Source organism: Dryobates pubescens, chromosome 14 (genome assembly GCF_014839835.1).
Source record: "Dryobates pubescens isolate bDryPub1 chromosome 14, bDryPub1.pri, whole genome shotgun sequence".
Classification (NCBI taxonomy): Eukaryota; Metazoa; Chordata; class Aves; order Piciformes; family Picidae; genus Dryobates; species Dryobates pubescens.
Window position 1 is genome coordinate 30,352,662 of NC_071625.1, and position 19,032 is coordinate 30,371,693.

Consider the following 19,032-nt stretch of genomic DNA (forward strand, 5'->3'; position numbering starts at 1 on the left):
CTGCATGCATTTAATTGCAATTTGTTTTTTTAGAGTGAGGTGAGCATCACTTTGATGTTGTCCACATGCACTGGAGCAAGCCTGGAGCTCAGTGCAGCAGCCACCTGCAACAAAGCAATTGATCTGAAGATACTGGGCACATTTTTGTGGCTGTGACTAGGGAATGGCACCAAGCATCAAGCTGTACTTTGAGCTTCTGTGCAAACCAGTACAAGGGTTTCTCTGTAGTGGTGGGACAGGGAACACACCACAGACGTTCTATTAATGCCAGGGAGACCATACTGCCAGTATCCTTGTCAGATAATCCCCAGCAAGTTCAGCTTCTTTCCCTCAGGACAAAATTATCAGGGAATGAGTTTGCCTTTTCCTTTTTTTTTTTCCTTTCCCCCTCCCCATGCTATTTGTGCTCTGCATACTGGCAGGCACTGTTGAAGCACAGGCTGAGCCTGTTCCTGAGCTCTCTGAGCTGCCTGCTGAGGTGAAGGAGCAGCAGAATTTCTGCTCTGATTTCTTGCTAGGCAGGTAGCGTATCCCTGAGAAAGACGGTGTGCAGGAGCTAATTATTTTTGTCTGCTGCTGCCTGAGTAACTTGAGTCTGTCAGGTGCCAAATGCGTCTGGAAATCCCTCAGTTCTGTGGGAACTGAAAGGTTCAGATTGTTCCTGACTCTTTAGTGGAGTCAGACTCTTTTTGTGCAAACTTTTAGCACAAAGGCTCCTTATCAGCTGGGAAGTGAATGAATCACACCCATGAGAACCATGAACTAGAAAAAAAGATTCCAAAATTTTAGTGACCATTGATTCTGCAAGAGCATGATGCACACTACCCTGAAAGCCTGTCACAGAGGTGAATCAATGCACCTTGCACCATTTCCTTACTCTGCTCTTTGTCTGCTGTCCTGCATGAGTCACTTGGGTTGTGACACCCTGGTGTGTATGCTTCTAAAACCTTGTGCAATGCTGTCGTGACTGTTAGGCAGCGGGGAGCAGCTTTATGTGCTTATGGCACTGGGATTACATAAAATAAAATAAAAGGGTAAATAAATGGCTTAAATGTCAGATGGTCTAACACAGTCAGTTTGCAGAAGGTGGTGGCACAGGGAAAGGTAGGTTGGACCCCAGCTTTGGCATGGGAGCCAACTATTTGCTGGTTTGCAATTATATTATTTTTTTACCACATTCTCTTAGCTGTCTGCCTGTGAATAATAAAGAAAGAGACAACACTGTCATTGTACACATGAATTGATGTGGTTTTACTGCATTTGGGCAAACACTTCAGAGAAACATTCTGGTACAGAGCAGCCACAGATGATCTCCCTGCTGTCACTCCTTTCACAAAAGAATGATCTTTACACCAACAGTCTGCATCCTCATCTTGATACTGCTGCAGTCTTACCTTTTGCTCTTGGTCCGAATGCAGAGGTTAAAAACACACAGCTGATGCAGGTGGTGGGTTGGTGCAACACACAGAATGGGGTTGTAGATGTGCTTCACACAACAGAGCAGAGTTGAAAGGGGAAGAGTCGCCTCTTTAAGTGATGATGGCAAGGAAAATCAAGGCCATATCTGCTTTATTCCTGGAGTATATCGAGGCTGACCACAGCTATCACCGGCTCCTGTTAGGCAAATGCTTGTCACGATTGAAACTTCTGCGTGCATACAACTCTCAGTAGTGCATCTTAAAGTCATACATATTCATATATAGGATGAAAAATACATAATGCCTGCATAAAAAGATAAGCTGTATGACTAGATATGGAGAAAACCAGCTACAAGTCTCACAGCACTGTCATTGGTTAATTGTCAAATATCCAAGCATTATTTAGGAAACAGTAAGCTGAACTCAGAACTACACTACGAAAAAATTGTATAACTCAACCAAGGCTGACTCATTTTCCTCAAGATTAATCAATTGTAAAGCTTCCCCTCCTCCCCCACCCCCCAACACCTTATTTTCAAACTTTTTAAAAACACCTTTTGTTAATTAGTTGTTATTTTAACCTCCAGTAACACAATTAGACTTCTTCTGCCTCTGGGCAATGTAGTTATGCTCTGATCTGAGGTTCTAAGGGAAGTGCTGGGGGGTTGTATGTGGAATACAGAGTACCACATATGCTATCTCCTGTGCCAGAATAGTGCTGCCTCACAAAGGACTCCAGCCATGGCATTAGTCATTCATTTCCCATACACATCACCCTAGTGCGTGTTGACAGGTTTATAAGGATGCAGTGGCAGCCGTGGGTGCTGGGAAGCTCCTAGATGACAGCCTTTGAATCCTTGCAGTCCTGAGCAATGGTGCCTGAGTTAGTCTGCTTATTGTCTGCTTTCTCTCCCAGATGCTTGACTTGTCTGAAAGATTAATACATTAACAAGAGTGGTAAGGTCCGGGGTTGCACATCTTTAAGACATGTTTATTACCAGATGGCACATGAGATTCAAAGGTCACTGTGGAAGGTAACATTTTAAAGTGAAACAACAATATTTATGTTCAAATACTAGGCTGATGAGATCATATGAAAAAATGTTTCTGATTAAATTAGCTTAGAAATAGCCACGATACACATCTATTGAAAATTCCAAATGCCACTTTTAGTCCTACTTCTTATGTTCTATTATTTCCTGATTTATTTAGTAACACAAGACTACCTTCTTATGTAAACAGACTAGCAGCTGGACAAAAAAACACAAATCTCTGTACTGGACAGGCAATCCCAAAATCTGAAATAATCGGCAATCCAGTGTGAAACTCACTGCTATTGTCTGCCCTCTCAAGCTAATACTCCATGCAAGAGTGCTTTTTAAGACCTGAAAGCAATTTGAACTTCACATTCTTTAGGGTAAAATTAATCCTGCAGACACAAGGGCTCATTGGCTGGTATCTGTCCTTGTTTGCAAGCAATATCATGTGCTCCCACATGGCTGACAAAATCCATGTTATGCTGCTTAGAGAGAATCCACACAGCAAAGAGAAAATCCTTTGCTTTAGGATTGCCATAGGAGGACTGACTATAGCTCGTAGCTCATTGCTAAGCATCATCAGTAATGCTAACCCTGAAATCTTGTTTATCTCCTCAAACTGTCACAAACTGCTTATAAATTACAGAGGAAATAGTTTTGCACAAGTTTCAAAGGGCAGCTAAGCTCTGAATTACCATTTCTTATCTCCCATGCCACGCGGGCATTACAATGGGTTTCAGCGGTACTTACTTCTCATGTGATCCATTTTCAACTTTCAGAGCCCCTTCCACTGGATCCAGCCCTTGTTCTGAAAACTGTTTCAAGGCACTTAATGCTGCCTAGGGGAAAAATGAGTTGTCATAAAAGCCACAGGCACAAGGGTATGAACACAGAGTGGAAGAAGGTGTGTGTTTTGATAGGCTAAACTGAAGTAATTTCCTGTATAGTGAAGCCATTTAGACTGCAGGACTAACAGAGTGGGTACATAACATCCTCTGCTTGAGGATGTCTTCTCCCTCTGAGTTGTGGGTGACTACAACTACCTGAAGGGAGGTTGTAGTGAGGTGGGGGTCGGTCTCTTCTCCCAGGCAACCAGCACCAGAACAAGAGGACACAGTCTCAAGCTGCACCAGGGGAAGTTTAGGCTGGATGTTGGGAAGAAATTCTTCACAGAAAGAGAGATTTTCCATTGGGAAGTGCTGCCGAGGGAGGTGGTGGAGTCACTGTCCCTGGAAGTGTTTAAAAAAAACACTGGCTGAGGAGCTTGGTACCATGGTTTAGTTATTAGATGGTGTTGGGTGATAGGTTGGACTGGATGATCTCAAAGGTCTTTTCCAACCTGGTTAATTCTGTGATTCTGTGTGATTCTGTGACTTCCATTTGTGTTAATGCAAGCTTCATCAGCTACACAAAGACCATGAGATACTTCTAGGATTCTTGCCTCTATGGTCTGCCAAGTGTCTCCAGCTTCCCCACGTGCTTTCCTAAACCCCATGCTTTCCAGAGCTCCTATGGCCAAATTCTTGTCATGCAGATGACTGCAGAAGGTGTGAGCAACAAGAGGGTCAGCAGGATGCAACTGACACATCTGGAACAATGCAGCAGACCGATGCCTCATTCACAGGTAGGTGTGCCAAAGAGGGTGAACCAATAGAGGTTGATGAAGAAGCATCAGGAAGAGGAGAATGATCAGTTTTCAGCTGTTCATTTTCCATACAACTACACTCTTTACTGACAAGCTTCCCTCTCATCTTCACAAGTCTCACTTTACGACTCAACATTTTTCTTCTCTCCCTCCTAAGTGCTTTGGCAAAAGCCAAGTGCTTTATTTTTTTCCATTTAAGGTTGGTTATGAAACACTCAGGCTTGGAAAACACAATAAAACAATTGAAGTCGGTTCTGTCTTGAAGGGGAAACGTAAAGCAGAATTGAAAAGTCACTGCCACCTAGGATGCACTCAGGGGGGAAAGGGTAACTTTGCACAAACACTGTCATCAAAGGTAGTATCTCAAACAGTGGGACTGAGTGCAGGCCCTATGGCACTGCTCTTCACAGTGAGGCAACAAACACTATGAAGAAAACTGAAAGCTGTTCTCCTCTTAACTGCTGGGACAGAAAAAGTCCACCTCCCTATCCTCATTTCCCATTCCTCCCAGAGAAGAGGGACTCTCTCTGGAACAGGAGCTGCCATTGTAATGAACAACTAGATTTGCTTTTGTACCAGCTCTTTGCCTGGATTCTCTCTGCCTTGAAAGGTCTTTTCATACAACTTCAGTATTATTACACAATGTGTATTTGAGTGAATGAAAAATTGCCAGAAATTGCAAGTGCAGAAATTGCCAGGCTGCCCTCAAGTAGAAAAACAGGCATCCAAGATTGGTGCACCCTCCTGGGGTGCATTAAGAAGAGTGTGGCCTGCAGGTCGAGGGAGGTTCTCCTCCTCCTGCTACACTGTCCTACACCACATCTGGAGTTTTGCATCCAGTTCTGGGATCCCCAGTTCAAGAAGGACACAGATATATTAGAGAGAGTCCAAGGGAGGCTACAAGCATGATGAAGGGACTGGAGCATCTGTCTGACAAGGAAAGCCTGAGAGACCTGGGGCTGGTTAGCCTGGGGAAGAGACAGCTGAGAGGAGATCTTATTGATGTTTACAAATATCTGAAGGGTCGGTGCCAAAGAGAAGGTTTCAGTGTCTTTTCAGCGGTGTCTTGTGATAAGACAAGGGGCAATGGACACAGTCTGGAACACAAGAGGAAAAGCTTCTTTGCTGCGAGGGATTTGAAGCTCTGAAACACATTGTCCAGAGAGACTGTGGAGAATTTCGAAACCCACCTGGATGTGTTCCTGTGTGACCTGCCCTGGGTGATCCTGCTCTGGCAGGGGGTTTGGACTGGATGATCTTTTGGGGTCCCTTCCAACCCCTAGCATTATATGAATCTATGATCCTTTGACTGGTCTATAGTAATGGGTACAGCTAAAGCTGTAAAAGGTACTCCCCTCCATAATGCATGAAGGTGAAATTTCTCTAGTTAGTGAAGTTTTATGTTTTTTTACCCTATAAAACAATTAAAAAGCCAAACATCATACAAAGGGTCTTGGTAGACCTCAGATGATCACTGTTAACTTACCCATCCACTCTATCTGTACTAAGTGTTCTGGACTCCCTGTATCTAACAGCTAACTTGCTCTCTGCTTTTCCCCATCCATTGACATAATTTCCCCCCACCATCTTCAACATCTTTCTTTTTATTGTTTTTCCTTGCTATGGCTACAGGTCTAAGGGTCAGCTTCCCCTCAGTAACAACTTCTTCCATTACAGGATCTTTCACTTTTATTGCCCATTGAGTTCCCCAATGAATTAATTCTCCCATTCCTCATTTCTTCTGGTTTTCTTGACATTTTGATATATTTGTGGGGTTTTATTTTGTTTTGTTTTGTTTTTTAAGACAGCTCTTTCTCTACCACTTCATAGTGTCCCTTACTCTTTTGGACATGCATTCTCAACTACAAGCTCTAATCACCATCAGCCTTTCCATCCTTGATCTTGACTGCACAACAAAACCACTGTTTGTTCAACCAAAATAATATCTCCCAGTGGCAACAAGAGTTTTCATCTACTCTCAACTTCTCTGTATATTCCAGTAACCCAACACATTTCTTCATCCCATTTTCTGTCTTCTCCTCTCCCTGGGGTCCTCTTCATCACAATGCAAGCACTACTGATGGTGTTAGGAAGGGGAGTGATTTGGGCTCCTGCGCTCCCTTGCACAGGGCTGCTTCTGTATTGTACTTTAGTTTGTCATGGGTTAGCAACCATGGGAGCCAGAGTTCAGTGGTTAGGAACTGGCACACAAGAACCTCCCGTCTTCTCACATCTATTTTTCCTGAGATACTCTAGTAAAACAACCAGGATCTCCATTACCAGGTAGCACTGCAAGGAGAGAAGGAAGCTGAGCCATCTGCTCCTCCTACACAGCCTAACTGCCACCTCATCTGTTTTTGAATCCACCTTGTTTACTTTTTTTATATCCACTCCTAGCTTCCGGCTTTGACGTGTGAATTGTAAACTCACTGTTGAAGAACTGTTTGTTCAGGTTATTTGTTTGTGCAGTGCCTTGGACAAAGAGGCCCTGGTAAGAAGTACAGCCAAGTCATGTTTCATTCAAGATTAGATCACAGGTTGGTCCTATGATATGCAGAACAGTCTGATCTTGGTCAGTGGTCACTGAAATCCCCAAATCGTTGAGAGATTAATTGGACCAACCCAAACTTCCTAATTCCTTTCTGGAATTGCTCTGAATCTGAGTACATCTGTTAGTTATTACTGCTTTACTCACAGACCTGGCCATTGCAAGGCATACCACATAAATTACAGAGCAGCTCACAGGGTTGCTTTCCAGAAACACTGCTTTGGAAATTCCTAGAAAGATATTAGCCACTATCTCAATAGAAACAGAACATGAGGGCATCTCTTCTCTTCTAGCAGCAAGGGGAGATGTAGCACAAGTTAAAGTAATGAACTTTTAGCCTGGAAGCATGGATCATTATTGCATGCATGTTGAGGAAGTCAATATGGAACAACTGTAGGAAACACAAAATCATTCAGGGTGTTTAATAACAACACATCCACACTTGCAATGTGGTGTGGTCTCTTTTCTCCATCTCACCCTTCTTCAAGCCTTGCACTTCCCAAACTAAAATGCAGTATGAAAGATATCAAATCAGCTGTATTTCTGAAAGCAAATATCAGAGGGGGCAAGTGGCAGGAAAACGGTGCTCTACCTGTATCCTTGATCTTCCAAGCAGAGGTGCCAGGGTGTCAGCACTGTTGAAGAGCCAGCCTTCACACCAACCCTTGTGGCTGGGCTTCTCCCCTATGCTGCTCTGGAAGCTGATCTCTTCAAAACCCCATTCTTCTCAGTACCAAGCCCCCACGCTCCACATCATCTGCCTCAGTCCCACAGCTTTCCCAAGCCACTCCAGTTCCTCTGGTCTTCTTCCCTCTATTATCCACCCCAGGGCACTGACTTCTTTTACAGCAGATGCAATCATGTTTGCTTCTTCACAAATCTCCCCCTTCCACCACCCCTACTCTTTCCTGATCCTAAATGTCCTCCCACTGAGGTCCCCTAGATACTCCCAGTGCTAAACTTTCCTTTCCCAGGTCCTCCCAACCTCCTACACCTCACACTCCCTCTTTATCTACCAGTTTCCTCAAGTGTTCCAGGTTTATGTAAGAACTGATTTCTTCTTGATGGAACCATGCCATTTTCCCCACCTGATACCTGTGGGGGGAAAGATTAACTACTTATGTCCCAACTTTTGCAACAGCATTTGAATTTCCAGAAAGTTTTTTTCATACTTAAAACTGGACGTGGAAAAGATTCTTTCATGGCTTGTGCCTGAAGGGCAGCAGAAGAATAGTAGAGAGCACCTTGCAGTGGCTTAAAAACTCCCCCTTTTCTTTCCCCCATAGCCTGCTTACATTTGGAAGAATCAGCAGAGAGAACCCGCTAAGTAAACAGTAATTTGGACCTCAGTAGATGTCCTTAACGTCTCCCTCGACAGACATGAAGATGCTGGATTCAGGAAGGAAGCTGGTAGCTGAGAGGCTGTGACCTGAATAGTCAGCAGAGTGACACAGAGCAGCAAAGAAGAGTTACAAGCAGACACCAGGCTAATTTAATCCATGATTCAATTCTATTAGTCCCAGCAGATTTACACCACTTGGCTTAAAAATAACTTATGAAGAGCAGATAAGTCAGGTTAAACGAAAAGGAAAGAAGAGAATGGAACATTTGACAGTGAATTTGGTAAACAATTTCCTCTTTCAAAGGCTCAGCACTTCCTTCCATTGATATTTTCTCTTACAACAGAGCATCTGCACAGCTCGAGAGAAATTTTCCTCTCCTCCAGAAGATTTTACAACTGTTTTGTGAGTGAAGCCCCACAGGTTACAGAACAGATGTCCTTACACATTTCTCCTATCGCTTGTGTTCTCCGTAGCTATGACAGTGCCAAAAGCGCGATGCCAACAGGATGCGCCGCACCGCTAGCTGTTTATCTTGGCTGCCGTTCCCAGGATTACTATGAGTACGTCTCAGGATGGGGATGGATGTTTCCAGCCAGCTTTTAGCTTTCCTCAAGTCAATTGGCAATTAGTAAAAGAGCATTGAAACTGTTTCTCACTCTGGGGATTAAGTGTCTCAGAATGACAATCTGCTAACATTAGATCATTCTTTTAGCAAGGGCAGACAGGCACTTTGCTAGTCCACGTGCTTGTAAGACCACATCCTCACGATAAAATTCTCCCATGTTTGTTTTAGCACAGTATGTGGTTTGTGTTCTTCCTCCTAAATCTGTGTTAACTTTGCAGATTATTTCACCAAGATGAAAACTGTAAAAGTTTGTTGTTCTCTGTGGCCCTTCCAGTTGACTTTACCAAGGAGGTCTGAGACAATCCTAATAAACACACTGCTTGACACTGTTAGCTGACTGGTGATATGTCTCCTAACATCAGTATTCTAAGTACATACAAAACCCACTCTTCAGCTTGGCCTTAACCAGTGTTTTCTGAAGACATAAAATTATGGGCAGAAACAACTACGCTGTCGAAGTCAGGGTCCAGAGAGGTCATGAAGGACAAGATTTTACTGTCTTTAGTAGCTGGGTCTTAGCTCAAGGTTGAGTTTGCAGAATGAAGGGACTCATTGTGGTCATACTGCCTGTGGCCACAGGCCATGTACATGAATCACAGAGTCACAGAATCGTAGAATGGTCTGGGTTGGAAGGGACCTCTAAAGGGTCATCTTACCCAACCCCCACTGCAGTCAGCAGGGACATCCTCAACTAGATCAGGTTGCCCAGAGTCCTCTTGAGCCTCACCTTGAATAAATCCAGGGATGGGGCCCCAACCACATCCCTGGGCAACTTATACCAGTGTTCTACTACCCTCATGGTAAAGAATATGGCTGTGCCTGAGTTCAGGCTTGACAAAATGCTTGCATGTCAGATTAAAATGATAGCTCTAGTTCTGGGCCTCCATTTCACTTGCAAGCCAGAAGCCAAGACACAAGCAGAGGAAATGCATGAAGAGGATTGGTAGCAAGAGCATTTTCAAACAATCCATGCTCATTTGGTTTGTAACTCCAAAGTAGAAAAGCCTCCCAAGTCAAAAGGCTCTTGCCCTCACCCTGACAACTGAGGCCTCAAAAGCCAGCATCACCTGTGCAACAACACTGCAACAAAGGTGGCTGAAGCAGTGATCAGATGCACTTCATGGCTTCTTAATATGTGGATTTAAATTTCACAGTTGAAGGCTACTGAGATAATCACAACAATACCACAGCTCAAGAGGTGAGTTTGAGGACTATGTAAATTTGTATGTCTTCAGAATTACTGTTCTTGGCAATTGGGTTTGAGTTCTCTTGATGAAGAAATTTTTGACCAAGTTTCCACTTGGCTTTAATTTGTCCACACTAAAAATCTCATGCATACAAAAATGCACCAAGAGAAGATAGGCCAGCCATGTCCTGGACTGCTTCAAAAGAAGTGTGACCAACAGGATGAGTGAGGTGATTTTGCCCCTTTAACTCTGCTCTCATGACACCCCACCTGGAGCACCCTGTCCAGTTCTGGTGCTCCCAGCACAAGAAGGGCATCAAACTGTTGGAGCAGGTCCAGAGGAAACCACAAAGATATCACAGGGCTGGAGAACCTCTGCTATGGATACAGGATGCAAGAGTTGGGGCTATTCAGCCTGGAGAAGAGAATGCTGTGCCTTCCAGTATCTGAAGGGGGCTACTGGACAGCCAGGAAGGAACTTTTGATGAGGGCTTGTAGACAAAAGGCAATGGTTTTGAGCTGGAAAAGGGCAGATTTAGACTGGAAATTAGGAAGAAATTCTTTACAGTGAAGGTGGTGAGACACTGGAACAGGTTGCCCAGGGAGGCTGTGGATGCCCCCTCCCTGGAGGCGAGGCCGGAGGGGGCTTTGAGCAACCTGGGCTGGTGGGAGGTGTCCCTGCCCATGGCAGGGGGTTTGGAACTAGATGATCTTTACAGTGCCTTCCAACCCAACCCATTCTATGACTCTATGACATTTGACACACACAAAGCAGCTAAAATTTGACTCCTTACAATTGTCATTTAGTTCTCTTGGATTTACAGTCTCCGTATAGAAAATCCAAGCCAAAACCAGGTGATGGGTATTGCAAACAAAGTCCTTTTCCCCACACCTCGTGGTGTAAATGGATTTACTAGATCACAAGCAGTAACTCCTGCCCCTTTCCTCTCAATGTGCCATTTTCCCTGCTTGATAAGATTTCATGTGAACCAGTTTTAACATCTGTTTAAAAATTAAATTCAGAAGGGCTTTTCACACTGCACAATGTAAACCTTAATTAAATGACTTTAAGCCCTTTCCTCCCACAGTTTATGATATGCATAAAAACCACAGGGACATAATCTGATTAATTCATGTCGTTTCCTTGGAAATAGCATTTTCCAACCAAATTAATCCCTGCACAAAGGCAGAGCCACCTGATAGGCACTACAACGAAGGCTACTGATTGCACCTGTCAAGAGGAGAAGCTTGGAGGACAGGAGCCCACTACTTTCAGAGAGTGATGATTCACAGATGGAGCTTAGAACAAGTCCCACACAGTAGTTAACAGTACCCTCAGGCAACTCATGGAGCCAGAACTGAAATGACACATAATCCACGAAGAGCCTGATCTTGCCAGCTTTCTGGGGGTAATCTAAAGAAAGGATTAACTGTTCTTGAGCAGTTTTTCCAATCTGTTCAGCAGATCTTCTGTCAAAAGCAGCATGCATGTCACCTTCTTCCACCAGTTTTGACAGACATGTCCACTCATTCCTACCTGCCCCTCAATATTCCAAGGAATGGATAGAGCAAAAGATGGTATTCAAGATGGAATTTTATTTCCCCAGGTATTCATCTTCAACTATCTGCTGGAGTAAAGGGGTTGCCTGAGTTAACAGTAGAGAGAATTGCATTCCAGGGGCCATGAACAGCAGAGCATTCCTCAAAAAGCCAGAGAAAATGCTGCAAGGTCATTTAGGATGAGACAGTTCTGTTGCTTCAAGGGTGACACAAGATTTTCACAGAGTCACAGATTGCCTTGGATTGGAAGGGACCCTCAAAGGACACCTTATCCAATTCCCCTGCAGTAAGCAGGGACACTTCCAACTAGATCAGGCTGCCCAGGGCCACATCAAGTCTGATCTTGAAAGTCTCCAGGGATGTAGTTAGAAAGAGAGAAAACCATGCTGAAAACACCTGATTTTAAAAATAATTAAAAAGTTTTTAATCAGTAATGCAGAAAGTCAAACTTAGTGAATGCACCACTAATACAAGAGACTAACCCAGCGTGGAGAGGCTGGTCTGGTTGCCAAGTTTAGGTTGTGATCTTACTAGTGGGTGGGAATAAGAGAGGAAAGAATTGCAATAGGATCTGTATAGGGCTCAGACTCTATGGGACATCTGTATCCTCTCCAACTCCTCCTCCCTCCTCACATATTCTCAATTTTGAGGAGAAAGGTTTTCAAGTGCTATCAAAACACTTGCTTTTAGAATAGAATGGAACAGAACAGAACAGAACAGAATAGAATAGAATAGAATTAACCAGGTTGGAAGAGACCTTCAAGATCATCAAGTCCAACCAACCTTCCAACACCATGTGATCAACTAAACCATAGCACCAAGTGCCTCATCCAGGCTCTTCCTAAACATCTCTAATGATGGCGACTCCACCACCTCCCCGGGCAGCCCATTCCAATGGGGAATCATTCTCTATGTGTAGAATTTCCTCCTAACATCCAGCCTGAACCTCCCCTGGCGCAGCCTGAGACTGTGTCCTCTTGGTCTGGTGCTGGTTGCCTGGGAGAAGAGACCAACCCCCTCCTGGCTACAACCTCCCTTCAGGTAGTTGTATAGAGCAATAAGGTCACCCCTGAGCCTCCTCTTCTCCAGGCTAAGCAACCCCAGCTCCCTCAGCCTCTCCTCACAGGGCTGTGTTCCAAACCCCTCACCAACTTTGTTGCCCTTCTCTGGACACACTCCAGCAAGTCAACCTCCTTCCTAAACTGAGGGGCCCAGAACTGGACACAGGACTCAAGGTGTGGCCTAACCAGTGCAGTGTACAGGGGCAGAATGACCTCCCTGCTCCTGCTGGCCACACTGTTCCTGATGCAGGCCAGGATGCCATTGGCCTTCTTGGCCACCTGGGCACACTGCTGGCTCATGTTCAGCCTACTGTCAACCAGTACCCCCAGTCCCTCTCTGCCTGGCTGCTCTCCAGCCACTCTGACCCCAGCCTGTAGCTCTGCCTGGGGTTGCTGTGGCCAATGTGTAGAACCTGGCAATTAGATGTGTTCAATCTCCTGCCCTTGGCCTCTGCCCATCTGTCCAGCCTGGCAAGGTCCCTCTGCAGATCTCTCTAACCCTCTAACAGATCAACTCCTGCCCCCAGCTTGGTGTCGTCAGCAAATTTACTGCTGATGGACTCAATCCCCTCCTCCAGATCATCAGTGAAGATATTGAACAGGCTGGGGCCCAGCACTGATCCCTGGGGCACACCACTGGTGCCTGGCTGCCAGCTGGCTGTGGCACCATTCACCACCACTCTCTGGGCTCAGCCTCCAGCCAGTTCCTAACCCAGCTCAGAGAGCTGCTGTCCAAGCCAGGGGCTGACAGCTTGGCCAGCAGTTTGCTGTGGGGGATGGTGTCAAAGGCCTTGCTGTGGTCCATGCAGACTCCATCCACAGCCTGCCCCACATCCACCAGGCAGTCACCTGGGCATAGAAGGAGATCAGGTTGGTCAGGCAGGACCTGCCCTTCCTAAATCCATGCTGGCTGGGCCTGAGCCCTTGGCCATCCTGCAAGTGCTGTGTGATTGCACTCAAGATGACCTGTTCCATAATCATGCCTGGCACTGACGTCAGGCTGACAGGTCTGGAATTCCCTGGCTCATCCAACCGGCCCTGCTTGTGGATAGGGATAACACTGGCCAGTTTCCAGTTATCTGGGACCTCACTGGTGAGCCAGGACTGTTGAAAAATAATGGAGAGCAGCCTGGCCAGCTCATGTGCCAGCTCTTTCAGCATCCTAGGATGGATCCCATCTGGTCCCACAAACTTGTGGGGATCCAAGCGGCTGAGGAGATCTCTAACTACCTCCTGCTGTGGCAATCTATGCTGGAAATTAGCAAGTTGGCACTTCTTCATAAACATTTAGGATTAGAGGGAATGTCCTCAAGTTGCACCATGGGAGGTTTAGGTTGGACATTAGAAGAAAATTCTTCCCTGAAAGGGTTCTCAAGCACTGGAACAGGCTGCCCATGGAGGTGGTTGAATCCTCATCCCTGGAGGTAGAGATGTGGTACTGAGGCACATGCTTTAGCACCAGCCTTGGTAGAGACAGAGAATGGCTGGGCTCAGTGATCTGAAAGGGCTTTTCCAATCAAAACAATTCTGTGATTCTACAACCTCAAAAGAGCTTTCAGGTTTAATACCAGTATGTAGTGAGGTATGTCTGAATTCAGCCCCAGTATCAGCAGTTAAAATAAATTCTAATCAAGCCTCTTTGTGTCAGGTGACTTCTATCTTTTCAGTGTGCATTTTTCAGTTCTGGCCTAAAAATCTGGGAGTTATTTTAAATTTGTTTCTAAATTCCTTTTAATTTTTTTCTTCAGTTGTTGCAACTGAAAGAACAGAGAATCATGCATTTTAATTAGCAGCATAAAGACAAATCTATTTAAATAATAAAATCTCCAAGTGCCTACACTAGATATGGACAACAGAATGTCACCAGAAAACAGATCGTCTCAAATTGATTTCGTATCCTGAGTCAAAAGCTTCTTACACACCAACTTTCAGAAGGAGGTACACATTCAGGCTTTCAATAATTAGAGACTGCTGATGAGAGCATTTAGGTGGCAAATTAATACATGGGTAGGCAGAGGTTTAAATCATCCAACTGGCCTTAGGCACGGCCAAAAAGCTGCAGGCAAATATTATAGGAGTTTTAAAACCTGTGGCTTTAAACCTAAAACTGCAAACAGCAGAATGCAGAGCGGCAGGCAGAATCCTGCACCAGCAGGGAAGAAAGGCCATGAATCACTCTCTCTTTCATCACTGAAGGCTGGAAAATATCCTTGTCAGCTGTGTTCTCAGAACAGTTTGGGTTGGTTAATTATTTATTTACGGACATTTCTCTGCATCAAGGCCATAGATTTACAAGTCCACTGTCATTAACCCTATCTGTACTGCAGGAGATTTTGACTTCTGGTCTCTCAATAAGTGGGTTGAGGTTCTCAGCTGTGTAAGAGCTCATGAGGACTTCTAAAACATTCTGTAAAAGACACTTGTCCTCATCTGTTTGATCTCCACAGTTCCATCCTGGTTTTAACATCACTACCACAGCTTTCACCACGTGGCTAGCAGTCCATAAAAGAGGCAAAGCCTACTTAATTCCTCACCAGAGAATGGGGCCTAACCCATATAATTAGTAGCCAGAACTTGTTTAACAAAATGAATGAGCTCTAAACTGTCAAGTATTCAAATCAGCTATAAGCATTTATTCTGTTATTTCAGTGGTTTTCTTAGGCAGCTGCTCATGCAGAGTGGCCCAAATTTGGATATTAAAAGATCTTCTTCTCAAAGATCCACACCAAAATCAGCACACAAAAATGTTCAAACTATTAAGTGTTGCCCAACATTTATTTCAACGTGTTTATTCTTCCACTTAGTCACCTGAGTTTGTACAACTCGCTCACTAGAGTCTAAATCCTTTGTACCTCTCCTTGCAAGTATCTTCCCCTTCATGAGACAAAATGGCACTAAGGACCAGAGGTAGTTTTATTATTCCTGGTTTTGAACAGTAGGAAACTGAAGTGAAGAAAGTGCATGAGTGAAGGGCTGGCCCAAGGTCAGGCACTAGAAGTAAGAGTTGTTTTTTCTAGTTTACATGCATTTTGTCATGGGCCAAGGCAGCAGAAAGAGGTTTGAAAAATAAGATATATGTTTCATGATAGAAAACAGCAGTCTGTACTGCAGCCACAATTTCAATTGAAATGCCTTGTTCCTGTCACTATCACCCAGCAAGCAATAACCTTCCCATTAATGCTGAACGCTTTCTGTGCCATAGTGGAGAAAAGGAAGACAGGTGAGAGCCTTTCACAAATTCATTTTGCTGAAATACTCTAAAGAGCCCGCCCCCCCCCCCCCCAATATTTAGACATGGGAGTAAGTAATTTCCTAAATACAAGATTCCTCTTTTTTAGCTATTTTTCAATAGAAGAATGCTTCTTCTCTCATACCAAGACCATTACCTTAGGTTTTAAGCGCAAAACGTGACTCCAGACTTTAGTTTGAAGATGAAGGTAAGATATTACAAAGGACTGCCCACTGGCTTCTGCAAGCACCACTTTGCAGCTGGAACAAAGCAGGAGGCAGGGCTGTAGATTCTTGCATGACAGCATTTGTGGCGAAGCCCAAGTACCAAACTGTTGTATCTCTGCTTCTGTGTAACTCTGCTCCTGTATCAGCGTTCAGAGCAGGATACTTCCAACCTCTTCGGTTTCCAAGTTCTATTTTGCAAGCCTGCACACAGGTCCAACAAAGAGCCATGTCCAGACTGACAATGAAAAGCATGGAAATTAGCATATATGGCCTGTAATTAGAAAGTGGGAGGTTTCCCCAAGGCTTTTTTGTTTTCTTTTTCTAATTCTGATTTCAGAGTATTTTTACACTGCATTAACTGGTATTTTTGTCCTGATTGAAGTCAAGCTACAGGCAGAACTGCTCATCTGAAAGAGTTTGTAATGTCATTTTTGTCCTTCCTAACTGCTTGATGGCTTGTCCTCATCCCATTTTAACCTACAGCCATCAGCTCCTTTAATGGAAGTGTCTATAAAGATCTTCTCTAAAATATGCTTTTCCAACACACTTAATGTCTTTTAATGTCTTTCCAATTAAATCCAGATGTGAAAAGCTTAAGGAACAGTTCTCAGGACTGAAAAAGATGACATAAATCTTGCAGCTGACAGAGATCCCACTGAGCTCAGTTGGGGAAACTCACAGAGGACTTCTTGTGGGCCAGAAAAGCTGCTGGGTATAAAGACAGATGTGCATACTCCTATTAAAACTTTTAAATAAAAACTGACTCCTACAATGAAGTATCCACAGTTATCAGGGACATTACTAACTCAGTCCCTCAATGTGCTGAGCACATCCTGTGTGGGATAGATTTCCCTCATCTTTTGGGAAAGTTTATCAGAGTTGGAGGGAGTCATATCTGTTCAAGAAAGAGCTCTTCACCTTCCAGGACTGCAGCTCTCCAGCCATTGCAGGGGCTGGTTCTGGAAAAAAAGCTCTCTGCCTTGGTCTCACACTGCTATCAACAGGGAGATAATATACTCTGCAAAGCCAGACTCTGCAATTCTGCCCTCTCTCCTTCACCTCCTCCATAATCAGGCTAGCAGATTAAAGTGTGGCTTCATTACAGAAGAGCCTCTAAATGTGCTATTAATTATAGATTCTTACCAACCTGATGGGGAATTGGGCATTCCCAGCAGCTGACTCTTGCTGCTGGGCAAGTGCTGTTAGTGCAACAGGGGGTTGTTTGGCTGTAATCTTTTGTACACTGTCAGGATTTTTTTTATGCTTCTTCTCAATTTTGGTTTTATTTTGACAGCAGTTGATCATTTTATTCTGCTCCTCCTGAACTGTGAATGTAGGCTCAGCTCAATCCACATCTTTCAGAAAGACAGGAAATAACAGCCATGTGCAGCTTGTATTAAAGAAAACTGCCCAATGCTGACAGCTTTAATACTTTCCTACCTTCCTGCAACTTACTTATTGCTGAAATTAGGAAATTATCCAGGCAAATCAATGATTTTTAAAGAGCTGTCTCCTTATGACACACTGGAATGAAAAAAAAAAAAGGACAAATGTTCCAAGACAAAAGAAAAAAACCCACTTCTAACTGAAGGGATAGTTTGTGTTCATCAGTGACAGGAACTTCAACAGAGACATTCTGGACAGTATTAATTTCCTTACATTTTCTTAATGCCCACAGAAGGCTTTTAGCACAGTTTGCTGTCATGGGGGAGCACACAGAAGAGTGAAGCTAGCTACCTGAATCGAAGGACAATCTTACTCCAGTAGAACAAGATGTGATCAAACAGAGGACATGGACAAAGCACATCCCTAACACAGAGCTGTAGGCTCCTAAACACACACACACAAGAGCTCCTGAAGATAACATTCCTCTGGTTCCCAGCTTACTTTATTTTTCACAATGGCCAGCACTTTTCAGATTATCACTCCTGCAGAGCTGAAGGCTGGATCTGACTCCCATCAAAATCAGTGCTTCATGACTGTCACTCAGGAGACATGAGGAATGCCCTTCCCTTGGAATGAGCCACTGTCTCCACGAGGATCCCACTCTTGGCCGGCTCAGGGAATGAGCTTAAATCTCCTGTGCTTTGCTGCCAGGGACCACCAGGCCAGCTCTGATTTATAGCTTTTTCTTTGCAGTTTTATGATACAAGAATGTTCACTTGTAATTACAACAGCATTTTGTTGGCTCCCTGCCTTCACTTGGGTATGCACAACACCATATTCTTCATTCCAGCCTTTTTATGTCAAGACCCAAAATTTGAGAAGTACATCAGAAGTAGCATGAGGATGCTGCAGATCCTGCTGCTCCTCAAAGAAGGGACTGGGGGACACATGTGACCAGCTGGATAGGCCATTTGAGGAGGGCAGGTGGTCAAAATTATTTCTCAGAAAACCACTAAATCAAGAAATAACACTTTTGTGAGAATGTGTCTGTTTTCAGAAAAGGTTTTCTAGGCTTAGGACAGACTCTCCAGTCAAAATGTCACAGGCAAGTGCCATACATAATCACTGGGACAATGAATGTGCCTGCTGTGGCATATTTGTAGACTTGGTGGTTCTTCCATGTCAAAACCAAACCAAGAGGTCTCTAGTTCCTTTCAAAGTGAATGAAAACACTTCAGCTCCTGATGTGTTTTGTGGAATCAGTTTCTTCTCCACAGGAACAAGTGACAGGACAAGTGGGAAGAAACTTCTTCCCTGAAAGGGTTCTCAGCTGCTGGAACAGGCTGCCCAGGTAGGTGGCTGAATCTCCACTGCTGGAGGCATTTCAAAGAGGCTGAGATGCGTTGCTGAGGGCCACGGTTTAGCACCAGCCTTAGTAGAGTTGGCGAAGAGAATAGAATAGAATAGAATAGAATAGAATAGAATAGAATAGAATAGAATAGAATAGGAGTAGATCAGGTTGGAAGAGACCTTCAAGATCATCGAGTCCAACCCATCATCCAACACCATCTGATCAGCTAAACCATGGCACCAAGCACCCCATCAAGTCTCCTCCTGAACACCTCCCATGACGGTGACTCCACCACCTCCCCGGGCAGCCCATTCCAATGGGCAATCACTCTCTCTATGAAGAATTTCTTCCTAACATGCAGCCTAAACCTCCCCTGGCACAGCTTAAGACTGTGTCCTCTTGGTCTGGTACTGGTT

At 44.3% G+C, this 19,032-nt stretch overlaps 1 protein-coding gene across 5 annotated transcripts in view; it reads right to left on the reverse strand.

Annotated features, from left to right (window-relative positions):
• Positions 1-1,518: 1,518 nt before the first annotated feature.
• STAU2 (staufen double-stranded RNA binding protein 2) overlaps positions 1,519-19,032 on the reverse strand; it is a 205,886-nt gene continuing 188,372 nt past the window's right edge. For all 5 annotated transcript variants that reach the window (XM_054167443.1, XM_054167444.1, XM_054167446.1 and 2 more), the window contains 2 exons: positions 3,206-3,294; positions 1,519-2,347 (listed from right to left, as the gene is read on the reverse strand). In XM_054167443.1, the coding sequence (XP_054023418.1) occupies positions 2,254-2,347; positions 3,206-3,294 (183 nt within the window). In that variant the 3' untranslated portion in view covers positions 1,519-2,253. The remainder of the gene's footprint in view (positions 2,348-3,205; positions 3,295-19,032) is intronic.